Here is a 24,924-nt window from a genome sequence, read left to right as displayed (position 1 = left end):
AAGGTAACAGGTGTGGGCATAATTTCATTTTTCTATATGTTTAAATCCAGTTTTCCCAGCACTACTTGGTAAAGGTGCCAGGTTTTCACAGTGTATATTTTTAGTAACTACAATTGTATGGACTTATATCTACAACTTCAATTCTAGTCTACTTATCTATGTGTCTAATTTTGTGCTTGTACCATGCTGTTTTTATTACTATGGCTTTGTAGTACAATTTGAGACAGGTGCAGTGATACCTCTTTTTATTCAGCAGTTTTAAAACTATCCTTGCTCTTTTGTACTCCTATATAAATTTTTGGGTTTTTTTCTGTGTCTTTGAAGAATGGTCCTGGAATCTTTATAGGGATTGCATTGAAATTACATATTGCTTTTGGTAGGGTGGCCATTTCCCCGAGATTCTTCCAATTCATGATCATGGGATATTATCTTAGGGTTTCTATAACTGTGAAGAGACACCATGAACACAAATTATAATTCTTATAAAAGAAAATTCTATTGGGGGTGGCTTACAGTTCAGAGGGTAAATGCTTTATAATCATGGTGTGAGGCAAGGCAGCACACAGGCAGATATGGTGCTGGAGAAGTAGTTGAAGAGTTCTACATCTTGAGATGCAGGGAACAGAAGGAGACTGGGTGCCACACTGGGCATAACTTGAGCATATAGAACCTCAAAGCCCACTCCTACAGTGAGATACTTCCTCCAACAAGGCTAATCTTCCTAATAGTGCCAATCCCCATTGACCAAGCACTCCAATACATGAGTCTGTGGGGGGCATTCCATTTTAAACAACCACATTCCCTGGCCCCCATAGGTTTGTAGCCATAACATAATGCAGAAATGTATCCAGTCCAACTTGAAAAAGTCCTCATAGTCTATGAATGTCTCAACCCTATTTAAAAGTCCAAAACAGGGATAGAGAAAGGTAGTAGGCAAAATCAAGGAGATGCCATGTAGGACACATGGGCATTCACTGGTAAGCATACAGCATGTGGAGATATATAGATTAATAGAAATGGGTTAATAATTAAGAGAGAACTAGGGAATAAGAAGCCTGAGCCACTGGCCAAACATTTTATAATTGATATAAGCCCCTGTGTATTTATTTGGAACTAAAAGGCTACAGGACTGGGTAGGACAGAAACCTCCATGAGCATGTGGCACTCCAATGTTGGGCAAGAATTTCCACGTCAAACCTGACAAAATCTTAAAAAGGGATTTTGCACACAAAAGAACAGAATCAGACACAGTTTCTTGGTAGCAGCATTTTCTCAGGTTGGCTCTGTTTGCTAGAGGCAAGCAGAGGTGTGGCTCTTTTAAGAGAGGCTTCCTGATTCATTGTTAGCAGTAAAAACAGCAAGGCTCTTTTAAAAGAGCTCTAAATGCTTCAAAGTTGCCACCGAACACTTACATATAGTTTATGTGCAACAGGAAGTATGCTTCTGGTGTTTAATTGGGACTAAATGCTGCAGGAAAAGGTGGGACAGAAACCTCTCTCAACAGGCCTCCATGTAGAGACACTCCTGACACACACCTAACCCTAACCTCAGCAACAGCTCTCTCTCTCTCTCTCTCTCTCTCTCTCTCTCTCTCTCTCTCTCTCTCTCTCTCTCTCTCTCTCTCACACACACACACACACACACACACACACACAGACACACAATCATGTTTGATTAGTGAAAGTTCAAAGACAACCAATGTGTGAGATTCAAGACAGTAAATTGCTCCTACCAAATAGTTCAATGGCACGAATTTCTCTGTCTCTCTTCTTTAAATTGAAATGTTGAAATGTTTACCAGAGACAAGCATTATTGGGTCATTACTGAACCTGGATACAATTCATATCAATGGGAATGGAATTGTAGCTTAGAGATAAAGAACTGACTCATTCTGCATGAGGCTCTGGGACTGCAATAAGTAGATTTTAAAACTAAAATTAAAATTTATATATGCAACAAAACTCGAAACACAAAAGGAAAATAATATGGAAAAATAAAAAGGAAACAACACCTTTTAAATGAAAACAAAGCCTTGCTCCCAATATAAACACTGAATGAGTAAGAGAAAGGAATGAGCATCACCTATGCTGAACAAAGCTTCTCTCCAGATTTTGTAAACCACAGTGGCGGGGAATTAATTAGCCAGAGGTTTTCACCCCTCATTCCATTATGATGCCCAACAGGTGTTGAGAGGCAATGAGTTATAGTTAAAGCTAGCTAACGTCATTTTGCTGAGCTGTGTGCTGGGTTGAATTAACACAGAGTGGTGATATCTGCAGGCACCGGTTCTCTCAGGATCTCATTAGAATGTGTACCTTAGAGGTGGAGGAAACTCTGGAGCCATAGTAGTGCTGAGCAAGGGATAACACAGTGCAATGGAATGACAAAGTGCTACGCTTGCACAGAAGCAGTGGCATGCTCCCAATTTGCTCAGGAGATCTTGTCCCTTTCCTCTTCTCCACGGGACCATTTGTGTCTCTCTTCACGTCCTCCTTGTTTACCAGCCTCTCCATCAGTGTGGACTGCAGGCTGGCAATCCTTTAATCTATGTCTAAAATCCACATGAGTGAGTACATACCATGCCTGCATTTCTGTGACTGGGTTACCTCACTCAAAATGGTTTCTTCTAGTTCCATCCATTTACCTGCGAATTTCAAGATTCCATTGTTTTCCCCACCCTGCTGAGTAGTACTCTATTGTGTAAATGTACCACATTTTTTTCTATCCATTCTTCAGTTGAGAGGCATGTAGGTTGTTTCCAGGTTCTGGCTATTACAAATAATGCCACTAAGAACATGGTTGAACATATGTCCTTCTTGTATGAGTGTGCATTCTTTGGGTATATGCCCAAGAGAGGGATTGCTGGATCTTGAGGTAGACTGATTCCCATTTTCCTAAGAAACCACCATACTGCTTTCCAAAGTGGCTGTACAAGTATGCACTCCCACCAGCAATGGAGGAAAGTTCCTCTTTCTCCACATCCTCTCCAGCATAGATTGTCATTGGTGTTATTGATTTTAGCCATTCTGACAGGAGTAAGATGGTATCTCAGAGTGGTTTTGAGTTGCATTTCCTTGATGGCTAAGGATGTTGAACACTTTCTCAAGTGTCTTTCAGGCATTTTGGATTCCTCTGTTGAGAATTCTCTACTAAGTTCTGCACTCCATCTTTTAATTGCATTGTTTGGTGTTTTGGTGGCTAGCTTCTTGAATTCATTGCATATTTTGGTGATCAGCCCTCTGTCAGATGTGGGGTTGGTGAATATCTTTTTTCATTCTGTGGGCTGGCGTTTTGTCTTGCTGACTGTGTCCTTTGCTTTACAGAAGCTTCTCAGTTTCAAGAGGTCCCATTTATTAACTGTCGATGTCAATGTTTGAGCTACTGGTGTTATGTTCAGAAAACGGTCTCCTGTACCAATTTTTCAAGGGTGCCACAGACTTTTTCTTCTAGGAGGTTCATTGTAGCTGGATTTATGTTGAGATCTTTGATCCATTTGGACTTAACTTTTGTGCATAGTGACAGATATGGATCTGTCTGCAATCATCTGCACGTCCCAATCCAGTTGTACCAGCACCATTTTTTGAAGATGCTTTCTCATAGAAATTGAATAATACCCAATTGCACCATTCCTGGGTTGAGGAAGAAATACGCAATACCTGCACAAACTCAAGGGAGGCAAAGGACCCAGAATAGAGGAGGGAAAGTGGACTTGAGGTCCTATCCATGGCCAAAAAGGTACTCACATTGATCATTTCTAGGGGAGAGAAAATCAGATAACTTCAATGGAGTTTGTGGTGCTTTGAATGAGAAATATCCTCCAAAATACCTCTTCAGTATTGTACTTGAAAAGGTATGGAGAGAGTGGACAGCCTTGTCTTGTTCCTGATTTTAGAGGAAACGCTTTGAGTTTCTCTCCATTTAGTTTGATGTTGGCTATTGGTTTGGTGTATAAAACCACTTGAATAGTTCATTCATAGAGGTACCCCGCCCCCCACATTTTGAATTTCTGGAATCTAGGGGTTTGTGTGTATTAGGCAAGCACTTTACTACTGTGCTGCATCCTCAGCCCCACTTTTGTGTTTTGCCATAAGTAACACGTCATGGCTCCACTCCAGTCTTGCCTTCCCAGGGGAAGAAACAGGCACACACTAAACACAGATTTATCAGGGCAGAGGGGCTGTGTCTGAGTGGCTCTGTCTGAACTGTGGGAAAAGTAGTTCATCATGAAGATGGGCTACCTGCGTCAGCTGCACCAGGAAGGGCACAGTCACAGGTGCAGGGTCAAGTGTGATCTGGCTCCCTCCACATCTGCCCAGGTCAAAGGAGGAAGCTGTGACTTTGGTTCTGACCAGGGACTAAGAGGGGAGAATTAAGTCACCAAAATAGGCAAAAGAGCCACAGGCTAAAAGTTATCAAAAAAAAAAAAAAAGTGGGGACTGGAAACCTTAGAAAGACACACTTCTTCTGTCTTTACTGAGGCTCTTCAAGAATTTCACCACAAAGTGCAAACATTAAAAATTGACAAACAAACACAACTGGCCCACACCTTCTATCTTATCTGTGAATCAATTTTCAGGTCATAGGATATTCCTTTTCTTTTTCCAAATGCTACAAAGGAAAGGCTACTTGTGTGCGAATGTGTATGTGTTTGTAATCTATGTATTTATAAAAGTTTCTATTCTGTCAAAGTTCAACAGTCATCAACAGCAGACCAGGAGCAGGTCACAAAATATCTTTTACCTGTTGTTGTGCTACCCACTGCTGGACAGTGAGAAGTTCACAGGTGAATCGATTATTAAATTTGAATCCAATGAATAAGATATTAAAATTCTTTGTTGGGAATTGTCTATTTAAAATGAAATTATTCATTTCACAATGATAACAAAGGCTGTGGTAGAGTGCACTCCTATCATGCAAGGTGCTCTGCATTCAAACCCCAGGTCTCTCACTCCAAATATTCTTATCCCATGTTTTTCCCTTTGCAATAGTAAAAAGGCAAACGAAACTGACATAGGTTATTTACTGAGATTTATTACTTACATCCAAGGAAATCATCCAAGTATTTGCTCACTTACAATTCTGATGGGAAAACCTCAGTTCAAAGATGAAACAAACAAACAAACAAACAAACAAAAACAGAAGATACCAAGTGCCACTTAAATATAAAGGTTTACTCCACAAAATACCAGGCAGTGTATGGATCAGAAGGAGTGTGCTATAACTGGGAATCATAGGAAAGCGCCTTCATTTAACAAGATTTTTCCAGTATTAGAACCGCAGTCAAGAATAGTGAGGCTTATCTGCTGAAATAGCTCAGTTGGGAGAGTGTTAGACTGAAGAATATTGAGGCTGTGAGAAATATCTAATTGTCTGTAACATCCCTTCACATGACAGTACAGTTTAAATGTGTTAAGTGACATTCATAGCCATTCTGTTTTCTACATATGAATGTACAAATGAGCCTTTTGTATCTGCAGGAGCTATGACTGCCTACCCTACCGAATGTGTCTTAGTCCTCTCCCTAGGACCATAAAACAGTCCTTGATCAGGCACAAGTCTGGGCAGATGCATACATAACCAATCTTCTCTCTTCTGTTGAACTCTGAGCACTTTATAGAACCTTCTGTTGGTTTCTCACAAGCTGCCTCATCCTTCCACTGGAGCCATGAAGACAAAAACCTGCAATGGCTGAACTCAGTCTAGCTGGTCTCCCTTCTTTGCTACTATTCGAGTGCTTTGTGGCCCGGTGGGAGGGACCAGGCCAAAGCATCATTCTAGGCCTGTGGAATACTATCCATGTATGTTGTGGGTTCACCAGGATGACTCGAGTGCAAGGCTTGACTCTGTAACAAATGACCAGCAGAGGCTTCATTCATCCAAGCAAGCACATTTTAAATGAAAGCAGAACACACCAGTATATATTGTGAAGTATTCCTTAATGCTGTTACCTTTCCAATATGTAATTGTACCAGCATCATTAATTAATTTTTAAACAGCTTTCTAGATGGCAGAATACAGACATAATGATTTAAAAATGCATTGTTCCCCAACCTTCCAATGTCTCTACGTCAAGAAAGATTTGATACTATACCTTTTCTCTCGTTTGTCTACAAGACACTATTCTGGAAAATATCCTCTTGCCTGGTCTTCTTAGTGCTAGATTACAGGTATAACCACATCTGCTTTATGTTTTTAATAATGTCCTTCATTTGAATTCTTCCCAGTGTTTTCTAAGGGATAGATTCATGATTAATGACATTAGCAGTATTGTCACAGCAATACTTTGTGTCTTTCTCAACACAGCCTACAGGGTTCAACAGAATGCTGATTACCCCATTAATGTTGTTAATGTATACATCGTTGGTAATTGGTGTCCACTAGGTCTCACACTTATAACTTTATTTGTACTCACTAGAAATATTGAGAGGAAATACACCAGTATAGTGGAAATTTCCTTTTTGGGTAAATTTCATCCCCTAATGTTAGAAGCATTAGACTCCAAGTCAGGAAATAATACTTATATTTTGTTTTCTATAACTAAAAACAGTAACACAAAGCAGATTCTTCCCTAAGAGGCAGCATGATCATGGGATAAGTTAGTTTATGACGAGACAACAAACAACCGACACTTCTCGGTGGACCATCAAATCAAAAGCTTCTCCCCTTTGTTTTCACTGATTTTTGTGAGGAATTGATAATCACTCAGTGTGTAGCTAAGCCAGATTCACCTTGATCCAGTACCTGTAACCTCATGGCTAGGAGGACCGGGTAAGGTGACTCTGCATTGGCTCTTAGATTCTGCCTACATGAATGAACAGACACTGCCTGAGTCATGCTTTTCCAAAATAAACTGAAGCTCTATGGATGTATAGGTGAACTGAGCCTAATGTTCTGTCCAGAAGAGAAGAAAGGAGATGTGTCTAAATAGTTCCAAGGATGGAACCATATCTCCTAGGTTTAGCATTTTAGAAAAATGAAGTGTAGTGAATCTACTGTTCTTCTCAATAATTTATCCATTTCTGAAGACAGAGCTACAATTCTTCACCATTAAGTTTTAACTGACACTGTTAGGAACTTAAAGCATGGAAAGAAGCATTAAGACCCTTCAAGTGGCTGGCAGTGGTGGCATACATAGTACTTCCTGCACTCAGGATGCAAAAACAGTGAATCTCTGTGAGTTTCCTGCCAGCCTGGTTTACAAAGTGAGTTCTAGGATAGCAAGGGTTGTTACAGAGAAACCCTATCTCAAAATGAAAGTCACCAAAAAGGACCTTGTCATGGAAGACAGTGGGTAGGGGCTGTTCTCACTATAGAATGCGGTCATGAAGCATCAAACCGCATCACAACCCAATATAGAACATCAGACTCATAGCCAGGGCAACAGTGAGGCAAACAGACTTGCCTTCAATTCATTGACTGTGCTGCCAAGGACTTATGCCTTGGAGCTACTGGCTACAAAGCTCATAATGATTATCTCAGTTTCTCCAGAGGTCTATTGCCTTCTGGAGGCCCCACTTTTCCTAAAAGACAAGATGGTTGCACTAAGACCATCGAACTGTTTACGGTGGAATTACTAGAGAACTGCCTCCTGAGAGACAAGAATTAATTGATGGCCTCAGTGAGTTAAAGGTTCACTTCCATCCTGTCACATTCATCTGGTGTCACTTTCCTCCTGTCTCCAACACCAAAAGTGTACCTCCACTGCTAAAGAGGACATCTAGTACTTTACACTGTAATTTCTGAACTTTAACCAAAATGTCTCGAGAGGATAAAATGACTCCTAGTGGAGTAACTGATCTATCAGATATCAATACAACAATATCCCAACAGGATTCAACAAGAGCCAGGCTAACCTGCACGTCAATGTGGAAATTTAAAGGCTCTTACCAAGCAGACAGCCTGTGCCTGACCAACAGAAAGCCAAGCCCTTCCTCGAATTGGCAACCTAAGCAGCAGCTTGGTACCATGTGTCCAAAACATGGAGTGAAACTTCAAAAAAGAAAGAGCCAGGAGGAAGGAGGAACTGATGAGAAATCTGAAGAGCCACAGAATTTTCCAAAAAGACTGAAAATCGTCAGGGAATGAACCCCATGGACAAGGGTCCATTGCATCCAAAAAACCAAGACAGGGTCAGAGACCCTGAAGAAGAGGATGTCATTGAGGTGAAATACGTGGGTGCTGACAAGAGTCGCAAGCGCACTTATTCCAACATACAGGACAGAGTTGAGAAACAGCACAATGAAAAGTGCAGAAGGTTGTCTGACCATCTTCAACCCTGCGATCCTGTCCAATCTGGCCCGCCCAGCACTCACACAAGACCTGCTGACAACCTGAAGAACATCAAAGGCTGCATGGAAGAGCATATTCATGGCTGTGAAACAACTCAGTTCCAGCCAAATCAATCCAGACATCCTGTCAGAAGAAACCATTCACCAGTCACAACTGAAAAGAGCTATTCACCACAGACTCATTTTGAAACAAAAAAGAAATGAAAACCAGAGAACAAGACATCACCCCCAGCCTGACATTCTGGGAGGAGCTCAGGGCCCAAACTCCAAAAATAGTGACACCAGTGGCATCTTCCACAAGAACACTTTAACGCCTGAGGCCGAGGAGGAGCTTTTTGAGGAGCAAGAGAAGAGCAGCAGCCAAGACCATGGCCCTGAAATAACACCTGACATGGAGCAGGAAATCATGAATGCACTCGGTCCAGGGCCACAAGAGGACATCTTAAGCAGTGCATTTAAACTGAACATCACCAGAGGAGACATGCAGACTCTATGGGAAAGCCAGTGGCTTAATGATGACATCATAAATTTTTACATGAACCTACTCACACACAGGAGCAAATCACCAGGTTATGCCTCACTTCACACCTTTAATACATTCTTCTATACGAAACTCAAGTGTGGGGGATACAGGTCTGTGAAAAGGTGGACCCGGGCTGTGAATATCTTTGAAAAGGACATTGTCCTCGTGCCGGTACACCTACATGTCCACTGGAGTCTTGTGGTCATAGACCTACGAAAGAAGACCATTGTCTACTGGGATTCCATGGGACTCAAAAGACCTGGTGTCCTGGGATTGATTTTCCAGTACCTGCAAGAGACCAAAGTGAAGAGGAGTATAGATCTGGACCCCTTGGATTGGAAGCAATGCCGAAAAGCATGTCGGCAGAGGAGATTCCTTGCAGCTGAATAGGAACGATTGTGGAGTGTTTACCTGTAAATATGCAGACTATATTTCTAGAGGCCAACCCATAACCTTCTCTCAGCAGCATGTGCCTCTGTTTAGGAAGAAGATGGTGTGGGAAATCCTGCATAAGCGCTTACTGTAACAGCAGCACCCGCTGGCTGCTGAGGCTGCTCTGCAGTCTTTTATAGATGCTGCCAGGGACTTCAGGCAACTTGGCTTGAAGAGCCTTGAAACATATTCTGGGCTGTAAAAAGTGGGTGATTCCCCAACACTCTTCCATGTACTGCTAACTTGCAGCAAAGAAGAGCTGCATCTGGGGAAATCTATAATATGTATGTGCTTACTACATGCTAGCAACACAAAACCCACACATTATAACATGCGGATAAGCATGCTACTTTCAAGATTTTGTGTCTTCCGTTAATGTTGAATTCTGTTTTCAATTATTTAATTTTTTTCAATTTTCATGGTTTTGTTCATAATTTTTTGTTAATTGGTTTTTGTTAATTTCCTTGATATTTAATGTTTGAATATCAACTTTTTGTTTAAACTGTTTATTTCTGTAAGGAATGCCCAATCTAAGTGCCAGTCTCTACTGCCAATCAGGCTAGTTGTCCTAATGTGGGGCACTACAGGTCTTTCCCATTATTCTTGGACACTGTCCAGGTGATGCTGGACTCTGCCCAGTTAGAAACATTTCAACCCAGCTAGGAATATTTCTAAACATGACACAGATATTGCAAATCACTTCCTGGTCCCAAATAAGAAGATCTGTTTACTCTTTGCATTCTAAGGAAGTTCTTACAATGCTAAATATATATTTATATCTAAGGTCTCCTTTAATATCCGCTTCAGCCTTGAGAGTGCAGTAATGAAGTGTTTCTTCCAAGAGATATTCAATTTAAAGTTATATTTCTTTTAATATATTTTCTCTGTATATACTAAGCTAAAATTAAATGTTTTCATCATATATATACATATATAATTCTCCAACCCAATGTCCACTATTACTATTGATTTAATGGTACCTATTATTTATGATGCAAATAAAACCATGCTTTATTTTACATAACAAATTTGAATTTAATTTTTCTGTTAATTGTACATTGTGCATCTATGTTTATGAAGTTTTACTTAATAAATTTTAGTGTTGTTTGAACATACTTTACAAGGTCTTGTCACTAATGTTACTCACATGGAGTCATAAGTTTTTCTGACAGAACTGGGAAGCAGATACCCTAGAGCACATTTTGTCATTGTTGTTGGAAACTGTTCAACATCTGCATGTCAGTGATTGTTTCTTTTGTTTTGAGCCTCTGATATGAAGATTGAATACTTTAGTGAGGAACCTTCCTTTATCCTGTACCATGGGGAAACTCCATATGCAGAACATGTCAGCACCCTTTAGTAAAGTTGCACCAATGAATAGCCCAATGTAATGTGAGTAAGAACACAGGTCTCTGCACTCCACAAGCATGGGGAAGCAAGTCATGCAGATGCTTCCCCATCCCCACCCCCACTCATAGAGAAAATGCTCACAAATGGCAATGAACCCAACAGCTTAAGGGATGACAGAAAACACTACATCCTTTGCACAACAGGATCTTTAGAATTGCTGAAGCCTACCTTGTTGCTCTCTCCCTTCTTTGACTTGCATCGGTTTTCCTGTTTCTAATGCAATCTGTCCCCAGTTAATTCCAGCTTTTGGGCAGGAGAAACTGCAACACCTATAGAGAATTCTCTGTACCTTGATATGCAATACTATTATTGTCTGAGTATTTCCAAGTGCTACACGTAGTCATTTTTAAGAATCATTACTAATGCAGTAAACTTCTAAGTATTACAAATTCAAGAATCTGTAGCCAGCTGCCTGTAATGGGCCTGAAACATTACTATGATAAAATATAAAACCTGCTATGCATGTCCTACTTGTGCAAAGCCAAACATGTTGATGAGTATCTTTGTTGACTTTCACAGTTGCATGAATGTTCCATAAATCTTTCTGTAACTTGGATGAGTTCCTTCCAGTAGAAAATCAGAACAGAGAAAGAGGCTGAAGATTCCACTGAAAACTATGAGGCTGAATGCGGACATGACAATTTATGCAAGGACAAACTTGAAGCAACTATGATGAACTTGATGTGACAAGCCACACTTTTTGAAGGGATCTTTTAATGAATGTGGGGTGAGGGATGGTCCCTACTCAGCTTTATACTCAGAGTCATTCATTTCTTGTCTGACAATTTACAGGTACAACTTTTTCTTTTGTAAAAAATATTTGGTCTCATACATTTAATCCTGGGTGTTGTATTCAAATGCACTGCTTTTGGAAGTCATTGATTTTTCATAGAAAGTATAAGGGGATGCCATAGATGACTTTTTATTCTTTAGACTCCTATCATTTGAATAGGTAATAATTCCTGTAGGTTCTCTCTGGATACTAAATCTTAGTCCACAAAAATCTCTTAAGCTATTTTAAGAGTTTCTAAGACATTTCTATATAGGGGATAGATTGGAAAAGCATGACCCTGAGGATGTTTCTTTGGAGGACATTATCCATACCTCTTGCTTCTATGAATCCCTTCCTCCTGGGTCACTCTAAGGTCAAGAGGCAGGAATTACACTTACATGCCAGAGTGGCCTGAGACCTTGGATACTTATTAGGCCAAACAAATCTTTCTTGTCTTTACTTGTAAGCCAATGAGATTTTCTGTCTTGGTCACTGTTCATTCTGTGTTTGCTCTTCTTTCCAATATAACACAAGATAGAGATATCTGTGAAAGGGAACCTCCTCCATTGAAGAATTTCCTCAATCCAGATTAGCCGGTGGTCAAGTCTGTGGGTCATTTCCTTCATTGATGTGAGAAATCACAACCCACTGTGCAAGACTAACCCATGGCAGTTTGATACTTGGTGTATAATAGGGATAGATGTAAACTCTGGGCATTAAGGACTACTGAAAGAGGAGTAATTAGTTTTCTCTAGAAATGAACTTCTTAAACGAATGTCCAATATCCAATGCATAGTGTTAGCTCTAAAACCATATACATACAAGCAAGATTAAATGGACACAGCTGGCTTCATTTACTTATTGTTTCATATACATATATACACATATACATATAAAGGCAGCAATGATAAAAAAGAGGGCATGAAATTTTGGATGGATTGGAAGGGTTGAAGAGAAGAGGGGATCAAGGATGTGAGTATATTTTAATTGAAAATAAAATTACTGTTACAATACAGAAAGCATGCTCAATGAGCAAGCCACGGAGCAAGAGACCATGAAGCACACCTTCACACTCTTTGCTTCAGCTCCTGCCTCTAGGACACTGCCTTGGTTTCCCTGGCTGATGGACTGCCACTGGTAACTCAAATAAAAGGTCTCCTTCCCCAGTTGCCTTTGGTTAGTGAGCAAGAGAGACAAAGAAATACAACTTTATTTTGTATAAATCCTGTAACAGACATGCAAAAGTAAGCACTACACCACATGCAAAACTTCAGTCTTTCCAACATTAAGGGAAGGCAGAAGGCACAGGAAACAGGCCCTTTTTCCATCCCTATGGATGTACATAGAATATCAAAACCATTAAGATGAATGCTAAGTCATGTTTCCTTTGGGACAAGTGTTGCTTAGATAGCTGTTTCCTCTGTCCTGTACCTCTGAACACTATGGCAATATGAACAATTGCAATTGAGTCATAAAAAAACTACACCTGTGGCTTACATGTAGTGGTGCAGGCATATAATCCCAGCTCTCTGGGGTTGAGGTAAGAGGGTCTACTATGGGGCCAGTCTGAGATGCATATGAACAATGGATAGAGAAAATGTGGTACATTTACACAATGGAGTACTACTCAGGAGAAAAAAAACAATGGAATCTTGAAATTTGCAGGAAAATGGATAGAACTAGAAGACACCATTCTGAGCGAGGTAGCCCAATCACAAAAAGACAAACATGATATGAATTCACTCATATGAGGATTTTAGACATAGATTAAAAGATTACCAGCCTACAATCTACACTGCTAGAAAAGCTAGTAAACAAGGAGGACCCTAAGAGAGACATATATGGTCCCGTGGAGAAGGGGAAAGGGTCAAGCTCCCCTGAGCAAATTGGGAGCATGGGAAGAGGGGGGAAGGAACTAGGAGAATGAGAAGGGGAGAAGAAGAGGGATGTGGAGGACTTGAGGGAGCAGAAAGGTTGAGTCAGGGGAAGAATAGATGATAACAAGAATGGAGATACCATAATAGAGGGAGACATTTTAGGTTTACAGAGTAATCAGGCACTAGGGAAATGTCTGGAGATCTACAAATATGACACCAGCTAACAATCTAAGCAACAGAGGAGAGGCTACATTAAATGTCCTCCCCTGATAATGAGATTGATGACTGACTTATATGCCACCCAATAGCCCTCATCCAGCAGCTGGTGGAAGTAGAAGCCGACACCCACAGCTAATCACTGAACTGAACTGGAATCCAGTTGCAGAGAAGAATGAGTGATGGGCAAAGGGGTCCAGACCAAGCTGGTGAAACCCACAGAAACAGCTGACCTGAACATCGGGGAGCTCTTGGTCCCCAGATTGATAGCTGGAATACCAGCATCAATCCTGGTTCCTGATCCAGCCCCCAGGAACATGGGTTTCAGTGAGGAAACCTCCGAAAAATCTACAGGACCTGCTGTAGTAGTTCAAGACTTATCCCAAGCATAGGTGTGGACTTTGGGAGCCCATCCCATACAGAGGAATACTCCCTGATCCAAGATACAGGGGGGTGGGCCTAGGCCCTATCCCAAAGGATACGATAGACTCTGATGACACCCTATGGAAGGCCTCACCAACCAGGGGGAGCAGAAAGGATATGTGACAGGTAGGGTTTTTGTTGGGGGGGGGTGGTAGGGGAGGATGGGAGGGAGAAGGGAACTGGGATTGTCATGTAAAACAATCCAGTTTTTAATTCAAATAAAAAATCTGAATAGAAACAGAACTAAGGTTTTGATCCTTTTACATCTAAAACCATTTTCTATCTGTTGTGGTGACTCCACAGAGGCTTCCAGTCACCAAGGAAGGAGTTCCCTTAAGATTGGTTACAATTTATCCATATATGTCCTGCAGAAATTGACCCAGTATAACTGGTATAGCTCCATGTTTGTATTGTTGGCATAATGACTAAAAGAAACTATAGCATTCTAAATATTTTTATTCATTTTAAAGGAAATAAATACAATGCCTAACTGAAAGTTGATGTATGTAAAACTAATTCTCTTCTGAAACTAAATAATTATCCCATGTTAATAGAGGGCTCAGATATGATTAAAGGTATATTAACCTATACTAGGTGTGGCATATGTAATATACAAAGTATATCTAGTATATATAGGTATTGTTGAATGCATGACTGTCATTTTCAGTCAATTTTCTAGATCACATAATACTTATGAGAAAGATGCCTTCTACCCCCATCACTTATGGTTTCTAGAGCAAGGAATTAATTTTAATATATGCTCTATTTTCTGCAGTAGAAATTTGTTAGTGTCTGCAAAATTGTTAACACATACACATACACACACACACACACACACACACACACACACACACACACACACACATCTAAATCTGAACATAAGAAGTTGGTGACAAAAATGAAATAATCATACAATGAAAATGACTTAATGGCTCCTTGCCTGCCGCCTGAGGTGAGTCTGGGCACTGCTCTGTCCCCAACTTCCCCCATAACCCCCTTCTCCCTTCCTCCTTATTCTCGCCCTCACCAAGGGTAGACCTGCCCAGACAGGAAGGACCACCCTGAGTCTGGCCACACCTCATCCTTGCTCCCTCTCTGTCCTCTGCCCTCTGTCTGGCACCTGAGGTGAGTAGGGGCACTGCTCTGCCCCCAACTTCCCCAATCACCCCCTTCTCACTTCCTCCTGAGCCTGACCCTTGCCAAGAGTGGACCTGCCCAGACAGGAAGGCCCACCCTGAGTTTGTCCACACCTCATCCTTGACTCCCCTCTGCTGTCTGCCCTCAGCCTGCAAAGTGAAGTAAGTTTGGGCACTGCTCTGCCACCAACTTCTCCCATTACACCCTCCTAGCTTCTTCTTGAGCCTGCCCCTCAAGTAGAGTGGACACACCCAGACAGGACACACCCAGATCCTGAGTCTGGACACACCTCACTCTCAGTTCCCCCTCTGCCCTTTGCCCTTTGCTTGAGGAGACTAGAGGAAGGGAAGAGACCCCACTTGCACCCACTTGAAGAAGGGATGGGAAGAGGACAGAATAAGAACACACTAAACAACAAAAAGACCAATATGATACCACCAGAATCTAGGAACTCCACACCGACAAGAACTGAAAAGCCCAAAGCAGAGGATGAAGAAGAGATGGTCCTTAAAAATTATCTTATGAAGATGATAGAGACCAGTAAAGAGGAAACAAGAAAATCCTTTAAGGAAATTGAAGAAAAAACAAGCAAAAAATTACATGAAATGGAGAAAAAGACAAAACAAAAAATTCAAGAAATAAACAAATCTTTTAAATAATCTAAAGAAAGCCAAGAAAAAAAAACAACCAAACAAGTAAAGGAAACAATTCAAACAGGTCACATTTTGAAAGCAGAATTAGAAACAATAGGGGAAACACAGAATGAGGGGATGCTGGAAATAGAAAGGCTGGGTAAACGATCAGGAACCACTGATGTAAGCATAACCAATAGAATACAAGAGATGGAAGAGAGAATCTCAGGTGATGGAGATTCACTAGAGTATATACATTCATCTACCAAAGAAAATCTCAATCCAACAAATCCCTAACACAAAATATCCAGGAAATATGTGACACCGTGAAAAGACCAAACCTAAGAATAATAGGTATAGAAGAATGTGAAGAAATTCAGCTCAAAGATACAGAAAAGATATTCAACAAAATCATAGAAGAAAACTTCCCCAACCTAAAGAAGGACATGCCTATGAAAGTACAAGAAGCCTACAGAACACCAAAAAAGTTGGACCACAAAAAGAAGTTTTCTTACCACACTATAATCAAAACACCAAACTTACAGAACAAAGAAAAAATATTAAGAGCAGCAAAAGAAAAAGGCCAAGTAACATATAAAGGCATACCTATCCGAATTACACACAACTTCTCAATGGAAACTTTGAAAGCCAGAAGATCCTGGATAGATGTCCTACAAATGCTAAGGGAACATGGATGCCAGCCCAGACTCCTGTATCCAGCAAAGCTTTCAATCACTATAGATGGAGAAAACAAGATATTCCAGAACAAAACCAGATTTAAGCAATACATATCCACAAATCCAGCCCTACAGAAATTACTGGAAGGAAAACTCCAACGCAACGAAGATAACTAAACTCAAAAAACCATAGGCAATAGATAATCCCACTTTATCAAACACCAAAAGAAAAAGGGGAAATCCACACATAATAACACCACCACCAACAATCCAAAACAAACAAAAATCAACCATCAGTGGCCATTAATATCCCTCAATGTCAATGATCTTAACTGGGCTATAAAAAGATACAGGCTAACACAGTGGATATGAAGACAGAATCCATCCTTCTTCTGCATACAAGAAACACATCTCAATGTCAAAGACAGACACTCCCTCAGAGTAAAGGGTTGGGAAAAGGTTTCCCAATCAAATGGATCCAAGAAACAAGCTGGTGTAGCAATCCTAATATCTAACAAATTAGGCTTCAAACTAAAATCAATCAAAAGAGATGAAGAAAGGCATTTCATACTCATCACAGGAAAAGTCCATCAAGATGAAGCCTCAATCCTGAGCATATATGCTGCAAATATGAAGGCACCCACATTTGTAAAAGAAACATTACTAAAGCTCAAACCACACATGAAACCACACACACTTCTAGTAGGAGACTTCAACACCCTGATCTCACTACTAGACAGGACCACCAGACAGAAACTTTACAAAGAAACAAAGTATCTAACAGAAGTTATGACCCAATTGGGATTGACAGATATCTATAGAACATTCCATCCAAACACAAAAGAATATACCTTCTTCTCAGCACCACATGGAACCTTCTCTAAAATTGACCCCATACTTGTCAATGTAGCAAACCTCCACAGATACAAAAAAAATTGGAATAACCCCCTGTATTATATCAGACCACCATGCTTTAAAGTTAGAATTCAACAACAACAAAAATTGCAGAAAACCTACAAACTCATGGAAATTGAATAATGCACGATTGTACCATTCCTGGGTCAAGGAAGAAATAAAAAAGAAATTAAAGACTTCCTAGAATTTAATGAGAATAAAGACAAAACATACCCAAACAGTTGGGACAATTTAATAGAATGCTAAGAGTAAAGTACATAGCACTAAATGCCCATATGCAGAAACTGGAGAATAGTCACACTAGAGAATTAACAGCACAACGGAAAGCTCTAGAACAAAAGGAAGCAAATGCCAGGAAATAATCTAACTGAGGGGAGAAATCAATGAAGTAGAAACTAGTAAAATACTACAAAGACTCATGAAACAAAGAGTTGGTTCTTCGAGAAAGTCAACAAGATAGACAAACCTTTATCCAAACTAACCAAAAGCCAGAGAGAGGGCATGCTAATTAACAAAATCAGAAATGTAAAGGGAGACATAACAACCGACAATGAGGAAATCCAGAGAATCATCAGGTCATACTTTGAAAACCTGTACTCCATAAAATTCAAAGATCTAAAGGAAATGGACAATTTTCTGGAAAATATCACTTACAAAACTTAAATCAAGAACAGATAAACAATTTAAACAGATCTATAACCCCGAATGAAATAGAAGCAGTCACCAAAAGCCCACCAACCAGAAAAAGCCCAGGTCCAGATGGTTTCACTGCAGAATTATACCAGAAATTCAAAGAGGACCAGTCAGTACTCCTCAAATTGTTCCACACAACAGCAGCAGAAGGGACATTGCCAAGTTCTTTTTATGAGGCTACAATCACCTTGGTCCCCAAGCCACACAAAAACACAACTAAAAAATAGAATTACAGACCAATATCCTTAATGAACATAGATGTAAAAAATATTCAACAAAATACTGGGAAATTGAATCCTAAAACACATCGGAGAAATCATCCACCATTATCAAGTTGGCTTCATCCCAGGAATGCAGGGATGGTTCAACCTATGAAAATCCATCAATGAAATCCACCATATAAACAAACTGAAAAGGAGAAACCACATGATCATCTTGCTGGATGCTGAAAAGGCCTTTGAAGAAACAGTCCAACATCCCTTCATGATAAAGGTCTAGGATAGATCAGGAATAATAGGAACATACCTAAACATGATAAAAGAAATATACAGCAAACCAACAGCCAACATCAAACTAAATGGAGAGAAACGTAAAGCAGTTCCTCTAAAATAAGGAACAAGACAAGGCTGTCCACTCTCTTCATATATATTCAATATTGTACTTAAGTTCTAGCTACAGCAATAAGACAACAAAAGGAGATTAAGGGGAAACAAATTGAAAAGAAAGAAGTCAAATTTTCACTATTTGCAGATGATATGATAGTTTACATAAGTGACCCCAAAAAACTCTACCAGGGAACTCCTCCAGCTGATAAACACCTTTAGCAAAGTGGCAGGATACAAGATTACCTCAAAAAAATCAGTAGCCTTACTATATACAAATGATAAATACACAGAGAAAGAAGTCAGAGAAACATTACCCTTTACAATAGCAACTAACAACATAAAATATCTTGGAGTAACACTAACCAAAAATGTGATAGACCTGTATAGTAAGAACTTTGAGTCATTAAACGAAGAAATTAAAGAAGATACAAGAAAACAGAAAGATCTCCCATGGTCTTGGATAGGTAGGATCAACATAATTAAATGGCAATCTTGCCAGAAAGCAATCTACAGATTCAATGCAATTCCCACCAAAATCCCAACACAATTCTTCACAGACCTTGACAGAACAGTACTCAACTTCATTTGGAAAAACAAAAACAACAAAAAAAAACCCCAGGATAACCAAAACAACACTGTACAATAAAGGAACTTCAGAAGGCATCACCATCCCTGACTTCAAGCTCTATTATAGAGCCATGGTCCTGAAAACAGCTTGGTATTGGCACAAATATAAACAGGTTGACCAATGGAATCAAATTGAAAACACTGATATTAACCCACATACCTATGAACACCTGATTTTTGATAAAGAAGCTAAATTTATACATTGGAAAAAAGAAAGCATCTTCAACAAATGGTGTTGGCATAACTGGATTTGGACATGTAGAAGATTACAGAGAGATCCATATCTATCACCATGCACAAAGATTAAGTCCAAATGTATCAAAGATGTCAACATAAATTCAGCCACATTGAACCTCCTAGAAGAGAAAGTAGGTGGTATCCTCTAACAAATTGGTACAGGAGACTGCTTTCTGGACATAACACCAGTAGCACAAACATTGAGATCGACAATTAATAAATGGGACCTCCTGAAACTGAGAAGCTTCTGTAAGGCAAAGGACACAGCCAGCAAGGCAAAACGGCAGCCCACAGAATGGAAAAAGATATTCACTAACCCCACATCTGACAGAGCCCTGATTACCAAAATATACAATGAACTCAAGAAGCTAGCCACCAAAATACCAAAGAATGCAATTAAAATGTGGAGTGCAGGACTAACTAGAGAATTCTCAACAGTGGAATCTAAAATGGCTGAAAGACACTTGAAAAACAACATTCTTAGCCATCAGGGAAATGCAGCTCAAAACCACCCTGAGATACCATCTTACTCCTGTCAGAATGGCTAAAATCAATAACATCAATGACAGTCTATGCTGGAATGGATGTGGAGAAAGAGGAACACTCCTCCATTGCTGGTGGGAGTGCAAACTTGTACAACCACTTTGGAAATCAGTATGGTGGTTTCTTAGGAAAATGGGAATCAGTCTGCCTCAAGATCCAGCGATTCCTCTCTTGGACATATACCCAAAGTATGAACATTCATACAATAAGGGCATATGTTCAACTATGTTTATAGCAGCATTATTTGTAATAGCCAGAACCTGGAATCAACCTAGATGCCCCTCAACTGAAGAATGGATAGAGAAAACGTGGTACATTTACACAATGGAGTACTACTCAGTAGAAAAAAAAAAACAATGGAATCTTGAAATTCTCAGGAAAATGGATGAAACTAGAAGAAACCATTCTGAGTGAGGTAAACCATCACACAAAGATAAATGTGGTATGGACTTACTCATATATGGATTTTAGACATAGAGAAAAGGATTACCAGTCTATAATCCACACTGCCAGAGGAGCTAGGAAACAAGGAGGGCCCCAAGAGAAGATTGCATAGTCCCTTGAAGAAGGGGAGGGGGCCAGGAATCGCTGAACAAAGTGGGAGCAGAGGGTTGGAGAGGAAGGAGCTGAAGGGAAGAAGGGGGGAGTAGAACAAGAGGACTGTGACAGGGGAGGAATACAGGAGGGAAAGAAAGGAGATGTCTTGATAGAGGGAGACACTACAGGTATGTTGTATGGCACAGGGAAAATATTAGGGGATCCACAGGGATGACCCCAACTAAGAATCCAAGCAGTGGTTGAGAAGATGCTATTGATGCTCTTCCCCTATATTGAGATTGATGTCTAACTTTGTTACCATTCCTAGAGCCTTCATCCAGTAGCTGTTCCAAAGAGAAACAGGTACCCACAGCTAAGCGCTGAACCATACTCCTGGAATCCAGTTGTGGAGAGGGAGGAGGAAGGAGAAAAGGTGCCACGACAGTGCTGCAGAAACCCTCACAAACAGTTGACCTGACCTAGTGAGAGCATGGAGACCCTAGTTGTAAATCTGGGGAAACAGCATGGACTGAACCAAGCCCACTGAATGTGGGTTCCAGCAAGGTGGCCAAGACAGTCTATGGGACCTCTAACAGTGGAGCCAGTCTTTATCCCTAGAGCACAAATGGACTTTGGGAGCCCATTCCCTATGGAGGGATACTATTGCAGCCCAGATACAGCAAGGAGGGCCTAGGCCCTCCCCCAAGTGATATGACAGACTTTGAAGGTCCCTGGTGGAGGGCCTCACTATCCCTGGCGGAGAGTTGGGGGATGGGTTGGGGGGTGTTGGTAGGGAACATGGGAGGGTGAGGGAATATGGGGTGAATATGTAAATATGAGTAGTAATTAAAGAATTTAAATAAAAAAACATAATAAAAGAAAATGACTTATGATTTATAGAGCATTTACTCTGTTCCATGCTTGTGGTAATGTTCACAAATCACCCACCAAGGCCAGGTAGTACTATTAATAAGTATTTCTTACAGATTAGGAAATTGAATCTTCAGTGTCACTAGTGTCATTAGTAGCAAGGCCAGAGACCTAACACTAATACATGATTTTAAAACCTGTACCCCATACCTTCCCATGGGATGTCAACTAGGTAGCATGTGTAGGTTCAATACATTAGAAAGTATCTCTTGATCCAAAAATAACAATATATTCACATAATCATCTGTCAAAATCAACAGACAAGAAACACAATTTATCTTCTAATTTAACAAGTAGTAGCATGAACAAACATAAGACGAGGTAGGTATAAAGTCGCACATGATGCTGCACAGCTGGAATCTCAGTATTTGGAAGGTGAAGGTAACTGGATCAGGAGTTGAAAGTGAATGTGAGAACAGGAAATTCCAAGCCAGTCTGTCTACAAGAAGAACAGGGGGAACAATCAAGGAGGAGGAAAAGGAGATCCACAGGAAAATGAAAAGAGAAATACCAGTGTCTGATAAACCCAGCTCTGAAACAAGCAAGAGTTTGAAACAGTTTGGCTCCTTCTGAATCAACTCAGGAGGGAGAAAACCAACAAATATGGTTAGGGAATTGAATTCCCAGTCTCTACTTTCCCCTAATGTCACTGTCTTTCAGAAGAAATACTTTGCTCAAAACCATCTCCCAACCTCTTCCTAAATATACTTTAGTGAGGAAAGTTAGTCTGCTAAATGGCTTCATTGTGTTGACTGCAATTATTTTCAGCAAAACGGAAAGCATAACATGTGTGCACATTCACAATGCTGTTTCTCTTAATATTAAGGCCCTCATTGTGAAATTGTTCTCTGCACACTGCAGTCATCTGAAATGATCTTGGAATGGTGGGGGGAAACCCAGTTACAGATGATTTAATAACTTGAGATTTTTATTCTTTTTTTGGATCAACTGTGAATTGTTTACTGAATAAATTTTCAGTGAGTATTCTGCTTCCATCTACTGTGTTAGTAACCTGAAAACACCATCACCCATCACATGAAATGAACCCTAATTCTATTCTTGAGCATGATATAGTTAATTATGGAATCATATATCTGTCATGAGGCATACCTACACCATGTAATGAACTGGGAAGTTAAAAAATAGTCCCTACCAGTCTGGGGATGTAGCTCAGTGGTAGAGTGTTTGTTTAGCATGCATAAGGCCCTGGGTTCAATCCACAGTACCACAAAAAGAGGAGAAAAAGTCCCTACAACTGTAAATTTTACCTCCTAATTGAAGCAGTTATCCTTTTCCTTTCATGGTTATATGGGAAGAATAAGGCAGTTGATGCTAGGAATGAAAGCAATCTTTAACTACCAGCTTAAATCTCATCACATGACATGGAGACATATCAATTTAAATTGGTGTTCCCTTACATTCCAATGGTACTGTAATGTAATTTGTATATTTTAGGTAGCAGATTGCCCAAAGAAAAACAGATTTTCCTGGTCATTCCTGTACATGTTCCATGGAGAGAAAAGTGGGGCTTAGGCTGGGGTTCCCTTCCTAGGAGATGCTGCAGAGAACAGCTGTCCATTCTGAACAGCTAATGTGTGTTATGTAAATCAACATGTCTCACTAATGTCACCACATAAAACACACCTTTTTGCACCAGGTTTTCACTTAGGTGACTAACAGATCCATTTTCACAGAATTAATTATAAGCCTCAGTGGGATCCTTAGGTAATCCCCAAATTTCCTGTTAGCCAACTCAATCTTTTCACTGCTCATTCAATAGTGATGATAACAAGTGGATATTAATTATTGGAATTTCATATGCTTATCCAAAAGGTTTACTTTCTAATGGCCCAGAAAGTTCATGCATTTCTTCTTTCAAATTCAAATTTCTTTTTTTTCACTTCATTTATTCCTTGCTTCCTTTATTCCTTCCTTCTTTTCCTCCTTCCTTCCCTGGCCCTTCTTAAAGGATTTATTAAAAAAAAACAAACAAACAAAAACCCAAGATCTCATATGTTGTAAGCCCGACTTTCAACTTTCCATTCTCCTGCTTCCTCCTCACCAAGTGCTCTCTTGATTCTGTGTTTGAGATGCTAACTTGTACGTGTGAGATGGCCAGACTCTACTCTAAGTTAACACATGGCTTTCAATGGTGGCTTAGTGTGTTTCTGTGTCTGACTAAACTGTTTTTTTTATCTCTTTGAATAACTAACACTTCATCTTATGTATTTCTTCTATATTGATATGATGATGGTTTGATTTTTCCACACTCTTTATTGAATTATATTTTATTTCCCAAGATATCAATTATTACAGAAAAACTAAAATCAAGGTGATTTCATCCCCATTAGGACAGCCAAGAAGAAACTGAAAATCTTGAACAAAAATGTTTCTAAAAATAGAAACAGTATGAATGTGCATGTCATCTTCAAGGAGAGTCAAAGATCCTTGAGAACTGAAAAATCTATTCTTTAAAGGTGAGTAAAACCAATTCCAAGAGACAAACAAAAGACCTATCCAACTGGAATCATGAAACTAAATGGAGTTATGGCCTCACACATGAAATTACATTTTATACCAGAGGAGAGGACAGTCCAGGTAGTCTTGTTCTCAAAACCTTTCCAGGCAGCCAAAGAGATAAAATCTATGATTTTGAGGTATTTTGTCAGATCAAAATACTATCTCAGGAATTCTGAGGTAACTGCCATTGTTATCAGGGATATGTGATATAGGAATAAGGAAAAATGCCCCTAGAATGTTGGGATCATAGTTTGAGGGTGAAAAAAACCCCACCTATAATGGAAATGATTCATAGTCATCCATAAAACTTTCTTAGCTACTATATTTCACACTTGTGGCTTTATTCATTGCCATTGAGAGGCTAACAGCAAGCATAGGCAAGGAAGTGGAGGGAACATCTCCTAGCTGCTTCCTCCAGTGCCACAGGGAGCATGTGGCGACCACACCAGCTCTGTGCACCACTCTTGAGTCCTTCTCAGTGGTCGGGCACTGACTGTCTACTATCTGCTCACTCCCCAGCTGGGATCTTCCACTGCTGTCAATGCCCCTAGGATGAGGGTATGGCAGTTCTCATGCGAGTCCCCTGGTTGGGACTCGATGGGGACAGCAGCACTCAGAATCGCAGGGTTCAGCACTGGCAGATGGAAGCACATGAGTTTTCTGCTGCCTTGGTCACGAGATGCCCTGGCCCTCATCTCCCTAACCATTGGCGGTTACTGAACCAGGGCAGCCATGACAAAATGTGCACCTAGAGCAATGTCCCCACCAGAAGATTGTCCAGTGTTTCTCTTGAGCTGGACTTTAGCTAGCATCTCATGGAGAATGTCTGCTCTTGGCCCAGAGTACTAAGGCAAGGTGGGGATCTGTTGCCCAAGGGGCCCTTGCTCCTTGAATGAATCCCTCTCTACCTTTGTCCTGGTACCCACTATG

General features: G+C 40.3%; 1 protein-coding gene across 1 annotated transcript; it reads left to right on the top strand.

The window, feature by feature from the left end:
- The first annotated feature begins 8,367 nt into the window (after window positions 1-8,367).
- On the top strand, window positions 8,368-9,337 carry LOC100770575 (sentrin-specific protease 2-like). The gene is given in 2 exon segments (XM_035441682.1): window positions 8,368-9,180; window positions 9,182-9,337. Coding segments are annotated over 2 exon segments (969 nt in total).
- The last annotated feature ends 15,587 nt before the right edge of the window (window positions 9,338-24,924 follow it).

The sequence above is a fragment of the Cricetulus griseus genome, chromosome 3 (genome assembly GCF_003668045.3).
Source record: "Cricetulus griseus strain 17A/GY chromosome 3, alternate assembly CriGri-PICRH-1.0, whole genome shotgun sequence".
Lineage (NCBI taxonomy): Eukaryota > Metazoa > Chordata > Mammalia > Rodentia > Cricetidae > Cricetulus > Cricetulus griseus.
The sequence above is the reverse complement of the archived record's forward strand: the minus strand, read 5'-3'. Positions and strand labels throughout refer to the sequence as shown.